The sequence below is a fragment of the Thamnophis sirtalis genome, unplaced genomic scaffold, assembly GCF_051295495.1.
Source record: "Thamnophis sirtalis isolate CommonGarterSnake01/CBP01778 unplaced genomic scaffold, rThaSir2_p1.2 scaffold_8, whole genome shotgun sequence".
NCBI lineage: Eukaryota > Metazoa > Chordata > Lepidosauria > Squamata > Natricidae > Thamnophis > Thamnophis sirtalis.
In genome coordinates, this window is record NW_028261388.1 from 78,168,745 (window position 1) to 78,185,863 (window position 17,119).

The 17,119-nt window shown below is 40.0% G+C and overlaps 1 protein-coding gene across 1 annotated transcript; it reads right to left on the minus strand.

The window, feature by feature from the left end:
• Window positions 1-3,306: 3,306 nt before the first annotated feature.
• LOC148044503 (carboxymethylenebutenolidase homolog) lies at window positions 3,307-17,119 on the minus strand. Its single transcript, XM_087721956.1, has 6 exons — window positions 17,007-17,119; window positions 12,913-13,127; window positions 10,432-10,539; window positions 6,932-7,074; window positions 6,040-6,131; window positions 3,307-4,563 (listed from the first exon to the last, which is right to left on the minus strand). Exons 2-6 carry the CDS (start codon window positions 13,125-13,127, stop codon window positions 4,384-4,386), a joined length of 738 nt encoding a protein of 245 aa, XP_087578082.1. The 5' UTR covers window positions 17,007-17,119; the 3' UTR covers window positions 3,307-4,383.

A 17,119-nucleotide genomic window follows, 5' to 3' on the forward strand; every position in this document is an offset into this window, starting at 1 on the left:
GGAAAAATATACCAAGGATATACTTAAAATATATAGCTGCTGAACAAAATGGAAGTTAAAGCTTACAGTATTTTAAAATATTAAAAACCATAAACATTTAGCACTGAAGGTCTGAAAGGATATCATTTTTATTTAATAGAACAGGAGTTAATTCTTTCTATAGTGATTATGATAAAAAAACAGTGTTACTATATATTTTAAATAATTTGCATATAAATTCAAGGGAATCATTTTATTAAAATATTTTGCTTTGAATACTTTGGATTGCATTCTTCCATCTCTGTCCCACTCGCATTCCCATGTTACTTTTATACAGTAATTGCTGTGATCTCCCATGTCAGTCAAGGTTTTTTGAGATTTGAGTTAGCCTTTTAAATTGGTTCTGGAAACTGGCTCATAAAGCTCATTTTGCGCAACTATAATTAAGACTATAATTAATTATAAATGTGATCAATTTATTTGTTTGTAACAACTTTCCCCATTTCTTTTTCCTTAGCATTAACATTTTCTAGTTTACCTACCTGATGCTGAACTTCATGAATGCAACATGTATCACAGTTCTTCTACAGAGATAAACATGTGCGTGCTTCTATATGTATGGTCCACTTTAGATTATCTTGCTTTATATTATTTACTTGTATGCTCTGAATGTGAAGTACAGCTGCAACCAGAACTCATCAAATAACTGCCTCTTCATACATTGAATACACTTTATGTATGTCTCCTGAGACTTCAAGTCATCTTTCTCCTCCCTGCCCTTATGATCAAGCCTACCAATTGTGACACTGAATTTTACATACGTAGGTCAGTAAATGACAGAGGCTGTATTGAATTCATAGGTGAACAATGAACTGTCAGCATGCTGTAATGGGGATGAACCAGAGGTGGGTTCCTACCAGTTTGCACCTATTCGGTAGAACCGGTTCGTCAAATCTACCGAACCGGTTAGAAGAGGTTCCACCAGTGGACCCGGAAAGCAGGCCACACCTACAGAAGAGGTTCCAAAATTTTTTGAAACCCACCACTGGTCCTTGGATATGATTATTCTACACTGTCATGCTCAGATTTATAAAACTCAGTGCCTCTGTGAAAGGTAAGGATGACTACTGCGTTTGTGGTGCAATCAGAACATTGCGTGTGTTGAAGTTGTTTTAACGCAAACCAAAGGTGTCTTTTAAAAAACATGTTTATATCATATTCTTATGCATGCCAGTGCTGTGTGTGAGGGAATTTAAAGTTGGTTCTGACAAGTGTCGTCGGTATCTTCATATCCGGTCACATGGGTGGCAAGCCACTCCCATCCAGTCACATGGGCAGCAAGCCACTCCCACAAAGGAGGCCACACCCACAGAGTAGGTTCGAACAATTTTTGAAACCCACCACTGGGATGAACTATCTGTAACTAATCAGGAAAAAAATATCTTATACTCATTGTACGTAGCTCGTTGAAGATGTTGGCTTGGAATATGAGAAAAAAGCAAATTACATGCTTCAAGAAAATGCGGTTTTTAGAAGAACATTACAAGCACAGCTGGTTGTGGACTATATCTTCTATTCAATAAAGACATTTACTATATAAGATGGTTGACAAAGTTCCTTTTAAATAACAGAATAATCAGGCATATAATTGTTAGAATGTGTCATGAATTTCAGAAGGAACCAAGAAGTACTTTTGATGTATTAATATTTGTAATTTCCCTGTAAACCAATTAGGCATTAAGCAATCCATGGACATGAATCATGTTGAAATAAATTGTTCTGGTGGTTTTCCTCTGTAAACATTTAAACCTCTGTGAAAATTCAATAGGGCCTTCTAATGTATAACCTTCAGCACTTCAAGGCACCTCAAAACAGGAAACCCAATACAGTAGAACCTCTGGTCACGACCATAATTGGTTCCATAACTTTGGTTGCAAACCGATTTGGTTGTAACTCAACCTAATTTTGGAAATTTGGCACTTACAAAAATAATGGCACAGAAGGGGAAATCGGCCATGGGGGGCGGGGAGTGAATTATTTGGTCAGAAGCCAATTTGGTCATAGTCAAAAGCGTTCGTGACCAGAGATTCTACTGTAGTACTATTCTGAATGCTAATACTACTTTTATTATAAAATTACAGTAATAGAATCTTGCAAATCTGAATATACTTCCCCCTTCCTTCATTTTGTCTTTGTGGGAACTAGGGGGGGCTCTCCCTGAGATTTGCATTTCTTTTCTCTGACCAGTATTTTTTTGGGGGGGCTCTCCTGTTTCTTGAGGTTATTTTTTTTTCTGAGGAATGAAACTAGACTTGTTATAGTTTAACCTACAAGAGATATTGCAGGATATCTCTCGTAGGTTAAACTATAACAAGTCTAGTTTCATTCCTCAGCTTCTTAATCTTTAACTATTTGGGCTATGACAGGTATAGCCTAGATCAGGGGTCTCCAACCTTGGCAACTTTAAGACTTGTGGACTTCAACTCCCAATGTTCCCCAGCCAGCAAATCTGGCTCAGCTGTTCCTCAGCCTTCTGAGCTGTTCTCAGCCAGCAAAGCAAATCTGACTGAGGAATTCTGGGAGTTGAAGTCCACAAGTCTTAAAGTTGCCAAGGTTGGAGACCGCTGGCTTAGATGACAGGTATCTGCCTAGATCAGTTGTCCCAAGGGATGTAAGAAGATAAAAAGTCTGAGCACCAGAACTTGGAGCAGCCACAGCAAAGTAGCAAAGGGATGTGTATGGACTTTTGATCTCACGAGCATCTCATGCTTTCCTTCTGGGAATAAATAGTGTGTTGTTTAGCCCATGTAATATCCTTTATTTCTATATATATAGATATGACCTTTAAGGCTTTTTGCCTCTTAAGACTCTGTAAAACATGCTAGGAAAAGGATTGAAAGTGATCAAGGTGTCAAAAAAAACATATACTTGGCATGGACAAATTTGGCCGAGATAAGATTTTCTCCTTGTTTTAAGCTACAAGACCTGGGAGGCCACGGGAGGAGGAGTTATTCAATGAAACTGATCAAAAGGAGATTTAGAATAGACAAACAAACAAAACATCTTTACATGGTTCCAGATTCTCCACGCTGGACTATGAAATCGTATGGAATGTCACAGCAAAATGCTTGCAGCTTCCGTGGCCTGGAGATCAGCCATCACCCCATTTTTCTCTGGGCTTGTTAATGAGCTTGACAAAATCTGTTGAAAGATCTGAAAGCTTATATAGTTTGTGTTTGCGTAATTAAAAAATATTAATGTAACATGATTCTAGAAGCTTTGTAAAGTAAATGTCCTAAAATTACTCCCTTTAGATATCCACTGAACTGACATCACAATTTAAATTTTATTGAATGAAGGAATCGGCATGGAAAATAGATTTAAAATATCTCCATATTTTAACTGTTAGGAACATAAAAAACACAGTATCACAGTTTCCATCTAGGGGATCTATGAAAGTTTTAAACTTGTACGTCATAGATAACCCAAAGCGTGACCCGTCAAAACCGCGCTCGACTAAGCCGCACCTGATTAAACCGCGTCGCTGACGTCATCAACAGGGCGACAACAGCCAGTGCGGAGAAAGAAGGGCGCTTTAAATAGCGCTTTGAAAGCAAGCTGATTCAACTTAAGGTAAGGGCTAGGTTTAGGGTTAGGTTAAGGGTTAGGGTTAGGTTAAGGGTTAGGTTAAGGGTTAGGATTAGGTTTAGGGTTAGGATTAGGTTTAGGGGGGTTAGGTTTAGGTTTAGGGGTTAATTTTAGGTTTAGGGTTTACAGCGTGCTTCTGTCTCCGCGCTGTTGTCACCCTGTTGATGACGTCAGCGACACGGTTTAGTCGAGCGCGGTTTTGTGGTGGAACCAACCCAAAGACCTCTATTGTGTTTTATGAACAATTCTTAACTCTAAAGAAATTTTTGAAAAAATGTTAAAGCCATTGCCTCACAATAGAGTCCAAGATTCATTTTCTCAAGCCATAATTCTTAAACTTGTGCCATTCTTGTGTTCCTATGAGGTAATTATGGGGAGACCTTAGTTATATTGATTGACCCCTATAATTCAGGTCATAGTCCATGACCAAAGTTGCCATATCACATTTGGTTTGATGGCTGATTTGACAGGATGGCATTGGAGAAAAAAGTATAAAACAAGTTTGCATGTAAAAACAAAGAACCATATTTCCATTCTTAAACCTGATTCTGGTTGGTATGTGATCTAGGGGAGGAGATTGTTCCAAACAGCAGCTGAGACATTATTGCTGTAGACATTTGCTTATAGCAGAGAAAAATATGCATTTAAGTACTCATAGCTTACACCTTGGTGTTAAAGATACATTTAGCATTACTTTTTTCCATTAATCAAAAAAAAAACCCTCTTATTTCATATTTTGATTGGGTACACCAATTACTAAATATATTTACACAGCCAGGCCAACATATCCCTCCTTGCTTCCTCAATGTAAGGTTTATCTTGAGGATTAATATCTTCTCTCTTGCGATGTACAAAGCCATGGGTCTGCCCGGGATATATTTTCACTTCAAAATCAACTTTGCATTGCTGTTCCAACTTCTTTGTTAGCTGAGTATACTGTAACAGAAAACTCCCTTTTATTATGGTATGAAGTTATTTTCATCTTATGTCATATCCAGAGCCCCCTTATGTTCTCTCATCTCATTAGGAGTTGAGACATTTATGTCCTCAGCAGTGGTGGGTTTCAAAAAAATTTTGAACCTACTCTGTGGGTGTGGCCTCCTTTGTGGGAGTGGCTTGCCGGCCATGTGACCTGGTGGGAGTGGCTTGCCAGCCATGTGTTTTCTTTCTTTCTCTCTCTTTCTCTTTCCTTCCTTTTGTCTCTCTGTCCCTTTTTCCTTTTTTTCTTTCATCTCTCTCTCACTTTTTCTTTCTTTTTTTCTTTTTTTTATTTATTTATTTCTTACTTTATTTCTCTTTCTCTCTGTGTGTGTGTGTGTGTGTGTCAGTGGTGGGTTTCAAAAAATTTTGGAACCTCTTCTGTAGGTGTGGCCTGCTTTCCGGGTCCACTGGTGGAACCTCTTCTAACCAGTTTGGTAGATTTGACGAACCGGTTCTACCGAACTGGTGCGAACTGGTAGGAACCCACCTCTGGTCCTCAGCCTATATATTTCCTGTGATATCCTGATCTTTATAGGTATAGTAATTAAATAGAAATGTATTGCAATTCAGTGTCCTGGGACTCAAATTCTATAGTGCCATTTTTGGATGAACTATAGATTTTGATGATTAACATGGGTTTACATAATCACACAAAGAGGGTGTAGCTAAAGAGCCAAGATGGTGGCCAGAGTCCTATGTCACGTTCCGGCATTCACGTTGAATGCAAACAGAGAGTCAGTTTGTTTGGTGAAAAACTTTCTACCTAATATTACGTGATAACCAGCACTAAATGACAATGATACAAAGGTAAGCAAATCCAAGTCAGTTCTAACCAAGTTAACACCATCACTCATATCAGTGGTGGGTTTCAAAAATTGTTTGAACCTATTATGTGGGTGTGGCCTCCTTTGTGGGAGTGGCTTGCCGGCCATGTGACCTTGTGGGAGTGGCTTGCCGGCCATGTGTTTTCCCTCCCTCCTTCCCTCTCTCTCTCTCTCTTTCCTTCCTTTTGTCTCTCTGTCCCTTTTTCCTTTTTTTCTTTCATCTCTCTCTCACTTTTTCTTTCTTTTTTCTTTCTTCCTTTCTCTTTCTCTCTCTCTGTGAGTGTGTGTGTGTGTGTGTGTGTGTGTGTGTGTGAGAGAGAGAGAGAGAGAGAGAGAGGGGTGGGTTTCAAATTTTTTTGGAACCTCTTCTGTAGGGGTGGCCTGCTTTCCGGGTCCACTAGTGGAACCTCTTCTAACCGGTTCGGTAGATTTGACGAACCGGTTCTACCGAACTGGTGCGAACTGGTAGGAACCCACCTCTGCTTCGCTCCCACTACCAAACCATTAGTGAAGAAAATAGAATACCATTACTGGATACAGTTGATTGTTATACTACTTGTACATGTGAGATGTGATTCTAAATTCACTATCCAGAACAATATCTTACCTGTTCAACAGGAATGTACTCATCCTTCTCTGCAACAATGAAAAATGTGGGATTTTTCAGGTTGAAATTGTCCTCCATTAAATTGACAACTCCTAGAATATATTTGACCAAAAGCTCTATTAAAACCAAATATATTAGTACTAAATGGCATTGCAAAACCCCTTTTTGTATCATACCAACAATTCAAATTCAGAGATGTTACCCCCAAACTACCCAGTTAAAGTATTTGCTGGACAATGCCGGCTGGCGACGCCTCGAAGTAGGGCCTTCTCTGTTGCCGCTCCGGCCCTATGGAATGAGCTACCCCCAGAGATCCGGACCCTACCCACTCTCATGGCCTTCCGTAAAGCTATTAAAACCTGGCTATTCCGGCAGGCCTGGGGCTGTTAACCTCTGGATTGAGGTCCAGCCCCGCTTAGATTGGGTGTATGTTGTGTCTTTTTAAATTTGTCGTGTTTTATCTGTTTTTAATTTCTGTTTCTGTAAACCGCCCGGAGTCCTGCGGGATTGGGCGGCCTATAAATTTAATAAACAGTTAAACAGTTAAACACTTAATCTTCTGTAGATAAATATAGACTTGAAAGTAAATTGTCCATATGAAGAGACCTATAATATCATAGCAAGAATTGTCCATTAGTCCAGGCCAGCATAATGTTCCTATCAGAATAAAATCCAGGACAAGAAAAGACTTATGATTGATGTTCAATCGCTGGTTGCCTTATAATGTGAATACCGGCTCTGCCAATAATTTTGCAAGACCCCAAATTCCTAGTGTGGAAATAGATTTTTTAGGAAAACACATCCCAATCTATTTATATCAACTATTTTTCTATTATCTCTCATTTCCTTGAAAATAATAAACGGCACAGCTTCCATTGCATTAAACACGTACCGTAGATGGACACGCCTACAGAAAATATATAATAGTTCAACATCAAATGATGTACAGCAGATCCACCCCAACAGAAGCCAATGGTGCCTATCCTCGTCACATTACATTCTTCCTTCAAATATTTCAAGACCACACCGATTTCCCTAAGGAACAAAAACGTATGTCAGCAAAGAATCAACCAGAAAAAAAGTAGTCTCGGGAGGAGGAAAATACATAAAAGCACACAAAAATGGACGCAGGATAACCATTTCATGAATGAAAAGGGCTCCTTGTACTCACAAACACAAGGATGTAGTAGTGGTGGATCTCTACAGGGTAAAAGTAGCTGAAAGGCACTCTTTAGAGCATAGGTTGTCAACCTCGTCCCTACCGCCCACTAGTGGGCGTTTCAGGATTCCAGGTGGGCGGTAGGGACTTCGGAGGTTAAAACCTCCTTTTGAGCGAGTGGGCAGGCGCGAGCGCACACATCAGTAAACCAACGTGCGCGTGCACTCAAACAAGCAAACACGTGGGAAGAGGAAGGGGAGGAATGGAAACTGATAGCACGGACAGGCAGATAAGTTTTGTTATCTTATAAAATAAAGCAGAGCAGAGCAGTTGCAAAATAGGAGAAAGAAAAGTTATAGGCAGGAGAGAATTGTTGTTGGCTAATAATAATAAGTGGGCTAACCAGCTCAGCCCTACTTTTGTACATTGCCCTAAGGAAGGTAAAAAAAAAAAAAAAGGAGATAAAAAGGAAAAGATTAAAAAAAAGTTAAAAAAGGGGAGAAAAATAGAGAAAAGGGGATAAAATAAAGGAGGAGAGTAAGCAGTGTTTAGTCTGGCTCATAAATTAAGTTTTGCTATCTTATAAAATAAAAGAAAGGAAGAAGTAAAGGAAGAAGAAGGAGAAAATAAAAAAGGGAAAAAGAGATCCTTGATATAGTGAAATACTATAAGAAAGGTAAATAAGAAGAAGGCAGGAAAAGGAATTTTGTTTTGATGGTGACACTTAATAAAAATTGGCACCTAATACAGCATTGTTTTTGCTGTTTGTAATAAAGGGGAAAAGAGGAGGGAAAAAAGCACTGTGTGGAGTGCAGATCAAAACGTAAGAGTAAAAGTGGTTGTTAAATTGTGAAACAAATTTAGAACCCATGTCTGAAAAAAAGAAATATGTTCATGTTCCACACTTGCGCAAAAACTGGTGGGCGGTAAGGAAATTTTTCCATCAAGAAAGATCCATTAGTGGGCAGTAAGTAGAAAAAGGTTGACTACCACTGATTTAGAGGTTCCCCTTTCCCCTGTAATTCTTTTATCCTGTCTTTCATCCCAAACCACATACTGTAGAACAAGTTCTTAGATGGCTGCAAAACAGGAGCTGGAAGTACAAAGCTTGTATCTTTTACACCCCTTTGCTCTAGCTCAACCAAACTTTGCTGAGTGCTGTTCTAGATTCAGTGAAGGACATGTAGTGACATGAGATGAATGGACAGCTAAGGTTGAATAGACTTGGAATGAATTTTGGAAACCTACATAGCAATTGGTGGCAAAGGTGTCAGGCATATTGTTTGGCCAGTGAAAATCAGAGGTGGGTTCCTACCAGTTTGCACCTATTCGGTAGAACCGGTTCGTCAAATCTACCGAACCGGTTAGAAGAGGTTCCACCAGTGGACCCAGAAAGCAGGCCACACCTACAGAAGAGGTTCCAAATTTTTTTGAAACCCACCACTGGTCCTTGGATATGATTATTCTAAACTATCATGCTCCTATTTATAAAACTCAGTGCCTCTGTGAAAGGTAAGGATGACTACTGCGTTTGTGGTGCAATCAGAACATTGCGTGTGTTGAAGTTGTTTTAACGCAAACCAAAGATGCCTTTTAAAAAACAAGTTTACATCCTATTCTTATGCATGCCAGTGCTGTGTGTGAAGTAATTTAAGGTGGTTCTGACGAGCGTCATCGGCATCTTCATATCCGGTCACATGGGCGGCAAGCCACTCCCATCCGGTCACATGGGCGGCAAGCCACTCCCACAAAGGAGGCCACACCCACAGAGTAGGTTCGAATAATTTTTTAAACCCACCACTGGTGAAAATGAAGGTAAAAAGTACTTACAGTACGTCAACCTAAAGCAGCGGTTCTTAACCTGTGGGCCGCCACACCTTTGGGGGTCAAATGACCCTTTCACAGGGGTCGCCTAAGACCATTGGAAAACACATATTTCCGATGGTCTTAGGAACGGCGTAGACTGAGCTCAAACTACAGTTCCCGGAATCCCCTTCTGAGCCAGGAAGAGAAAGGCTGGGTGTCAGCCAATGTTCCCTCTAATTTTTTTTTCAGTGTGTGCGAAAAAAGTATAGTGTTTGAGCGGCACATTTTCATGCCTGAGCACCTGAACTTTTTTTAGCCATAATTGCCATCAGAGCAGATGTTGGGGAGGGGGACAAGGAGGAAAAGGGTCCCCTCCATCTCCCTCAGAACCCCAGGAAGGAAGGAAGGGAAGGAAGGGGGAGGGAAAGGAAAGGAAATGGGAAAGAAGAAAAGGAAAGGAAAAAGGAAAGGAAATGGAAAAGAAGGAAAGAAAAAGAGAAAGGAAAGGAGAAAGGAGAAAGGAAAGGAGAAGGGAAAGGAGAAAGGAAAGGAGAAAGGAAATGGAAAAGAAGGAAAGGAAAAGAAGGAAAGGAAAAGAGAAAGGAAAGGAAAAAGGAAAGGAAATAGAAAAAAAGGAAAGGAGAAAGGAAAGGAAAGGAAAGGAGAAAGGAAAAGAGAAAGGAAAGGAGAAAGGAAAGGAGAAAGGAAAGGAGAAAGGAAATGAAAAAGAAGGAAAGGAGAAAGGAAAGGAGAAAGGAAAGGAGAAAGGAAATGGAAAAGAAGGAAAGGAAAAGAAGGAAAGGAAAAGAGAAAGGAAAGGAAATAGAAAAAAAGGAAAGGAGAAAGGAAAGGAAAGGAGAAAGGAAAAGACAAAAGGAAAGGAGAAAGGAAATGGAAAAGGAAAGGAAAAGAGAAAGGAAAGGAGAAAGGAAAAGGAAAAGAGAAAGGAAAAGAGAAAGGAAAGGAGAAAGGAAAGGAAATAGAAAGGAAATGGAAAAGAAGGAAAGGAAAAGAGAAAGGAAAGGAAAAGAGAAAGGAAAGGAAAAGGAAAGGAAGATAGAAGAAGGACAGAAAGGGAAAGTAAAGAGTAGAAAGGATTGGTACTGCTCAAAAATCAAGTCTCAAGATCCCGTGGACCCCTTTCGCTCAGGCAGTCCAATTCCAAGCTGCTTCCCTCTCTCCCCAAAGCGAAGGGATCGCAGAAAAACTGCCCAGCCCAGAACGGGGCTTCAGATGATGCAATGCCTGAGATATGAGCTAAGATATATTAAAATCTGAAGGATCTGAAGAGGGTTTGTGTGTGTTTGTCTGTATGTTTTGATAGAAATTTGTGTGTGTGTGTGTGTGTGTGTGTGTGTGTGTGTGTGTGTGTGTGTGTGTGTGTGTACAAAAAAAAAGGGTAAATACCTTTCAAAATAAAGTCTTACCTATCTATTTTTTTGGGATCTCGGTCCTCTAGCCATTCATTTAATTTAGATATATCATTAGATGGTTTCCAAGGTTCTCCTCCCTTAAAAAAGTCTGGACAAATCGTACTGCACAAAAAATAAAAACAAAATAATTCATGAAAACCTTTCTTATTTAATGGTCATCTGTAATGCAGACAATTCCCTCCCTTTTACAAAAATTTGTTGCGAGAAAAGAACAATAACATGCCTTAAACAATGAGAGTTGTTAAGTTGGATGACTAGCAAATAAATAAAGCCTAACCCCATATTCACAACATGCTTTTAGGATAGAAGCTGAAACTGTATTATTGTCATTAGGTTAAAATACATGATTGGTGTAGGAGCCAAGGTGGCGCAGTGGTTAAATGCAGCACTGCAGGCTACTGCTAGATCAGCAGTTCAGCGGTTCAAATCCCACCGGCTCAGGGTTGACTCAGCCTTCCATCCTTCCGAGGTGGGTAAAATGAGGACCCAGATTGTTGGGGGCAATATGCTGACTCTCTGTAAACCGCTTAGAGAGGGCTGAAAGGCCTATGAAGCGGTATATAAGTCTACTGCTATTGCTATTGGTGTAGTGGTTGATCTTTTTTTTATTATTTATTTTTTTATTTAAGTATTTTTATTAGTAAAAGAAAAATACAACAACCAATAACTGGTAAAAGACAATACAACATCCACTGTTTCGCTTTACAACTGACTGTGTTTCAAGACATTCCCATAATATCAAAATCATTATAGACATCAAAGGTTAGGTATCTTCTTCCCTCCCTCCCTCTTTCCTTCCCTTGTTTCTTCTTTCCCACTCCCCTTCCTTCCCTCCCTCCTTCTCTCCTTCCCTCCTTCCTTCCCTCCTTTCTTTTCCCTCCCTCCTTTCCTCCTACCCTCCTTCCTTTCTCTTCTCTTAAGTTCCCTCCTTTCTTCCCTCCTTCCCTCCTTCCTATCTACTCTCCTTCTCTCCTTCCTTCCCTCCCTCTTTCCCTCCTTGCTTCCCTACCTTCTTCCCTTCCTCCTTCCTATCCCACTTTCTTCTCTTTCTTCTCTCCTTCCTTCTTTCCACCTTTCCCTTCCCTTCTCTCCTTTCTCTTCCTTCTTTTTAACCTTCCCCCCCTTCTTCTGCCTTTCCCTGGTGTAGTGGTTGATCTGTATGCTAAGGCACGGCTATAAGTTGCATAACTAACCTATATAAGCAACTTTCTTGATTTCACTATAGCTCATACAAAGAGAAAATTCCGTATATGGGAAATCATTCCAAAGGTCTTCTAGAGGAACAGGATAACCAACAGATCAAATGACTTGGTAGATCTATGTAGCTAACTGCTTTTAAATGCAAATATGAGTCCATATCCTATATAGGTTGTCATGCATAGTATTAGTTGCCCTTTGCATCTAAATATTAGCTTACTGAAGTTGATAACTGATAATCAGTCAATCAATCAAGTTATGGGCCATTTCCAAATAGGTTTTATTTTATAAAGCTAACAATCACCAGGAAAATCAGCTCCAGGTGCAAATCGTTGTTATCATGTTGTTATCATCAGAGCCAAGGTGGCGCAGTGGTTAAATGCAGCACTGCAGGCTACTGCTAGATCAGCAGGTCAGCGGTTCAAATCTCACTGGCTCAGGGTTGACTCAGCCTTCCATCCTTCCGAGGTGGGTAAAATGAGGACCCAGATTGTTGGGGGCAATATGCTGACTCTCTGTAAACCGCTTAGAGAGGCCTGAAAGGCCTATGAAGCGGTATATAAGTCTACTGCTATTGCTATTGCTATTGCTATTGCTATTGCTATTGCTATTGCTATTGCTATAAGTCTACTGCTATTTCATATGCTGTGCTATGATTCTACATATCTATTCCATTACGTGTGGGTCAGTGGTGGGTTTCAAAAAATTTTCGAACTTACTCTGTGGGTGTGGCCTCCTTTGTGGGAGTGGCTTGCCGGCCATGTGACCTGGTGGGAGTGGCTTGCTGGCCATGTGTTCTCTCTCTCTCTCTCTCTCTCTCTCTCTCTCTCTCTCTCTCTCTCTCGCTCTCTCTCTCTCTCTCTCCCCCCTTCCTTTTGTCTCTCTGTCTCTTTTTCCTTTTTTCTTTCATCTCTCTCTCACTTTTTCTTTCTTTTTTTCTTTTTTTCTTTCTTTCTTTCTTCCTTTCTTTTTCTTTCTCTTTCTCTGTGTGAGTCTGTGTGTGTGTGAGAGAGAGAGAGAGAGAGAGAGAGAGAGAGAGAGAGGTGGAACCTCTTCTAACCGGTTCGGTAGATTTGACGAACCGGTTCTAGCGAACTGGTGCGAACTGGTAGGAACCCACCTGTGTGTGTGTGTGTGTGTGTGTGTTTGTGTGTGTGTGTAAGTTTGGACATACAAACTACATATAAAGGAACAAATTAGAAGGCACCTTGAATTAAGAATCACACTACATAAAGGAGAGAAAATTATGATGGAGAAAAAATAAAATCCATTTCTTACATGTATCCATTGGAAGCAACCAAATCAGCAATATATCTAATATTTGGCAGTTGCCATCCAAATACGTCATGAATCACAAGTACAGCTGCATCAGTCTGAAAAGAGGGCTTCTTCACATAGGCCTTAATATGCTCAATTGACACTTCACTTCCAAGTGGTTGATAATCAAATACATCTCCAAGGTCACATGGACAAAATTTAGGCTTCTCTGCCATCTGCAAATGTAATGGAACACATCTGGGAGACAATCCTTTAGCATGTTTGTAGATGACAGGGTACATGCATATACCTTGTAACTTACAGATTTAAAAATGGAGCTACATATAAGCCTTGTAACTGATCATTACAATAATTTACCAATAGTTTTATAGCTGCAGTAATATATTGAGGATTAGACATCCAAACCAAACATACCAAAACTGCTTTACTTTTCAATTACATCTTACTATGATCTTGGAGTCACATGTCATTATGGTAATACAAGATGTATGTTGAGTGTCTTAATGAGAAAGAGACAGATCAAGATTTATTGTTTCTGGATATTGTGTGAAGAAAATTAAGAGAAAGATGCCACAATCAGATAGGCATTTTAAAAAAAACTTTATTTGTTAGAAATGCAGATAGAAGTAATCTGAGTTTTGTTCTTTGTTCTTTGACTTAATTATATATAGGAGAGAGAGTGGGGGAGGAAGAGGGGGCAGGGGAGAGAGAGGATCACCTCTGCACAGCTTCAAAACACCTGCTGCTTTCTACAAAGAAACTCTTGTCAGAACAAGTGAGAACAAGATGAAGATCTTAACATATATATATATAGAGAGAGAGAGGTCCACTTTTAGCTCTCAACTTGCCAGGAATGTCAGACTCACTTGGGTTCTGCAGTGGAAGATCTTAAGCAATTTTAATATTAATAAGTATTGTAGATTGGAACTCCTAGACATAGAATATAAACTGTAGTAGGATGAATGTAGCTGCAGAGCAGAGGTGGGTTCCTACCAGTTCGCACCTATTCGGTAGAACCGGTTCGTCAAATCTACCGAACCGGTTAGAAGAGGTTCCACCAGTGGACCCGGAAAGCAGGCCACACCTACAGAAGAGCTTCCAAATTTTTTTGAAACCCACCACTGGTCCTTGGATATGATTATTCTACACTATCATGCTCATATTTATAAAACTCAGTGCCTCTGTGAAAGGTAAGGATGGCTACTGCGTTTGTGGTGCAATCAGAACATTGCGTGTGTTGAAGTTGTTTTAACGCAAACCAAAGATGCCTTTTAAAAAACAAGTTTACATCAAATTCTTATGCATGCCAGTGCTGTGTGTGAGGTAATTTAAGGTGGTTCTGACAAGTGTCGTCGGCATCTTCATATCCGGTCACATGGGCGGCAAGCCACTCCCATCCGGTCACATGGACAGCAAGCCACTCCCACAAAGGAGGCCACACCCACAGAGTAGGTTCGAACAATTTTTGAAACCCACCACTGCTGTAGAGGAAGTAGTTTTTCATTGTATAGAGTGTCAGAATCACATGCAAGAAAGGTTTTTCATAGCACGAGTCAGACCCACTTATCTTTGACTTTAGGTTTTCTTGTAAGTAATCATATTTTTAGACATTGGTGACCTTTATTTTTCCTATACATTGATTTGTCTTTTAACATCTCTGTGTTTGCTTGATCTGGCTTTGCAAAACTATACATTTTGGAGATGCAAGTTCAAGTATTCTAGCATTCTGCTTGAGTAGACAAAACAAGTCTCATCTTGAGAACGGAGTCAAAACTTGTAAATGCAAAGAGGATGGCAATTCAGGAGTTCCCTTTTTACATGTTTTTCTCCAATGTTGCTGAGGCCCAAAAGGCCAATACAAAATCAAATCCACCAGCTGTAACAGAACTATATCATTCTCACTTGCTATTAAATTATGTAATGCTTACGGGTGAAAGTCCTTTATTTATTTTTTGGACTCCACTTCACTCTTAACTGCAACAGTTTCCATCTCAAAGCTTTCGATCAAATTATTTAGAATTTTAATATAAATCCCTGTTGTGGCCAGCAGGAACTGTTGGAGCTGCCGATGGACTCCGATGGCGAGGAATCCTATGAGTCTGCTATGGAAGATGTGGAGGACCCTGGGCAGGGTTCGGACTCAGAGCAGGGACCGGAGAGGCTGGTTGGCCACCAGGAGGCGTCTGAGGCATGGAGCAGTGGGGAGGATCAAAGGGAGTTTGTCCCTGACGCCAGGCAATGGAGCAGTGGGGAAGATCAAAGGGAGTTTGTCCCTGACGCCAGGCAACGTCGGGCAGAGAAACGGAGGCAGCAGTTATGGAGACAGACTCATAGGAGATAATCAGGCCCAGGTGGTTGTGGCTTGGCCCCTCCCAAGAGAGTATATTAGAAGAGACTTTGGGAGGAGTCTTTTTGCAGGGCACAACTGTTCATAACAATCTGGAGAAGCTCTTGTTTGTATTGTATCTCTTGTCTGTGGGAGTCTGGGTTGCTGCCAACTTCTTGCCTGTGAGTCGTATTTGGGCTTTTAGCCAACAGGATTTTAATTTCTGTGAATAAAGCGTGGCTAACAGGAAGCCTGTGTCGGCGTTAATCACCAGACAGAGGGAGATCAGAACAATCCCCATTCTACTTGACTTGCTTCTTTGAAAATTTGTCGCTGGCTAATTCATTACTAGCCCAATTTTGTTGTTAAAGACCCTCATTTTTATTATCACTTGGCCTGGGTAAAACTCTCGAAGTAGTTAGACAAAGAATCTTCCATATTGGATCATCAGAATAATAGAGCTTTCTTTATTTCTTAACTTTGTAAACTATCCTTTCTCCTGCCATGCCCCTCCATTCCTTTTTATTCTTTAAACTTATCATTCCTCTCTTTCTGAATCAATTCCGTACAAGCCCCTACATTCCCAGCCTTTCCCTTCCTCTCCACTCATTCCCTTATCCTTTGTTTGTTTTCAAGTTTGCTTCCTTTTTGATCTGTTCGAATCATCTCAGAACTAGTCTTTGGAATGGTTCACTCACTTCTTCATCAAGTCATATTTCACCTTCGTGCATTTAATGCTGAGTCATTTTCTTCTTGTTTTTCCATGTTCACTTCTTCAGCAATCCATTCCTACTGAATTCAACATACCTTTGTACCCTTTTTTACATAGCAAGTTGTCTCTTACAATTGCAAAATGGAAAGAAGCCTATTCTCACCCATTTTCCCTTCTTTTGACAAGCATTCATTTCTTGCATCCATGTGCTATCAATTACCTTTCTAGCAGGATTTTGCGCATTTTAAACATTTCCCCACCTTTACTAAACGTTCCATCAAGATTCACAAATCTGAATTCCTGCTCAAATTTTCACTATTTCTAAACATCCCATGGTTTTTCTTTTTATTCACCCTGTCACACACATCCTTGATCTTTGTAACATTATCTTTGAAATCCACAGTTCGCACTGTGTGTTCAGGCATTTTGTCTAACATTCCCTGCAAATGATTTGGAATCTCTCTTCACCAGCAAAAAGGCATCATCTATATCCAAAGTATTTTATAGCTGTTGTTAACATATCCCTGCCACAACAAGGTTGTATATGGTTATCCATAAATACATTACAATATTAAGGGAACATCACACACCTTGATTTAGATCCCCTTTAAGAAATAGTCCCCATGAACATTTTCTCAAACATTCTATTTATCTCATATATGCATCTTACCACATTCATCAGCTGTCTTTTACTCATCTGTGCAAAACATTCTATAAATGAAGCTGTAGTATACTTCCAACTGATAATAAACTTTCTTTCTCCCTTCCAGACATCTGGTTATGACCTCCTAAAGAGCAAATCTAGTCTGCAGAGTCCCTGCCTAGCAGAAAGCTTTATTGCACTTCCCAAATTTGCTTATTGTTACTCCTCATACCTTTTTTGTTCAAAACTCTACCAAACACCTTCCTGAGTATCCTTAAGAAAATAATCCCCCTGTAATTTTTTTCATGTCTTTTTGTTATCTTTTCTTCAATATGGCAGAATAAGGAAGGCATCATCATTCCGGCTACTGATTTAACCTTTCTCCAGGAAACAATATCTGATTTCAACAGTACCTGGAATATTGAAGGCAATTTCAGAGGGCTGGAAACTGTTTTTTAAGATAGTCTGTTTGCTGCTGGGGAATGCTGCAGCTTCTTTTTCCTTGCTCCACTGAAAAGGCAGCAAA

Excerpts from the sequence above, each read along its gene's own strand:
- LOC148044503 (XM_087721956.1), bottom strand. The coding sequence starts at position 13,127 with ATGGCAGAGAAGCCTAAATTTTGTCCATGTGACCTTGGAGATGTATTT. Across the intron at positions 10,540-12,912 it reads GTTGCTTCCAATGGATACAT|TACGATTTGTCCAGACTTTT; the intron begins GTAAGAAATGGA and ends TTTTTTGTGCAG. Across the intron at positions 7,075-10,431 it reads GATCCCAAAAAAATAGATAG|GGAAATCGGTGTGGTCTTGA; the intron begins GTAAGACTTTAT and ends TTTGTTCCTTAG.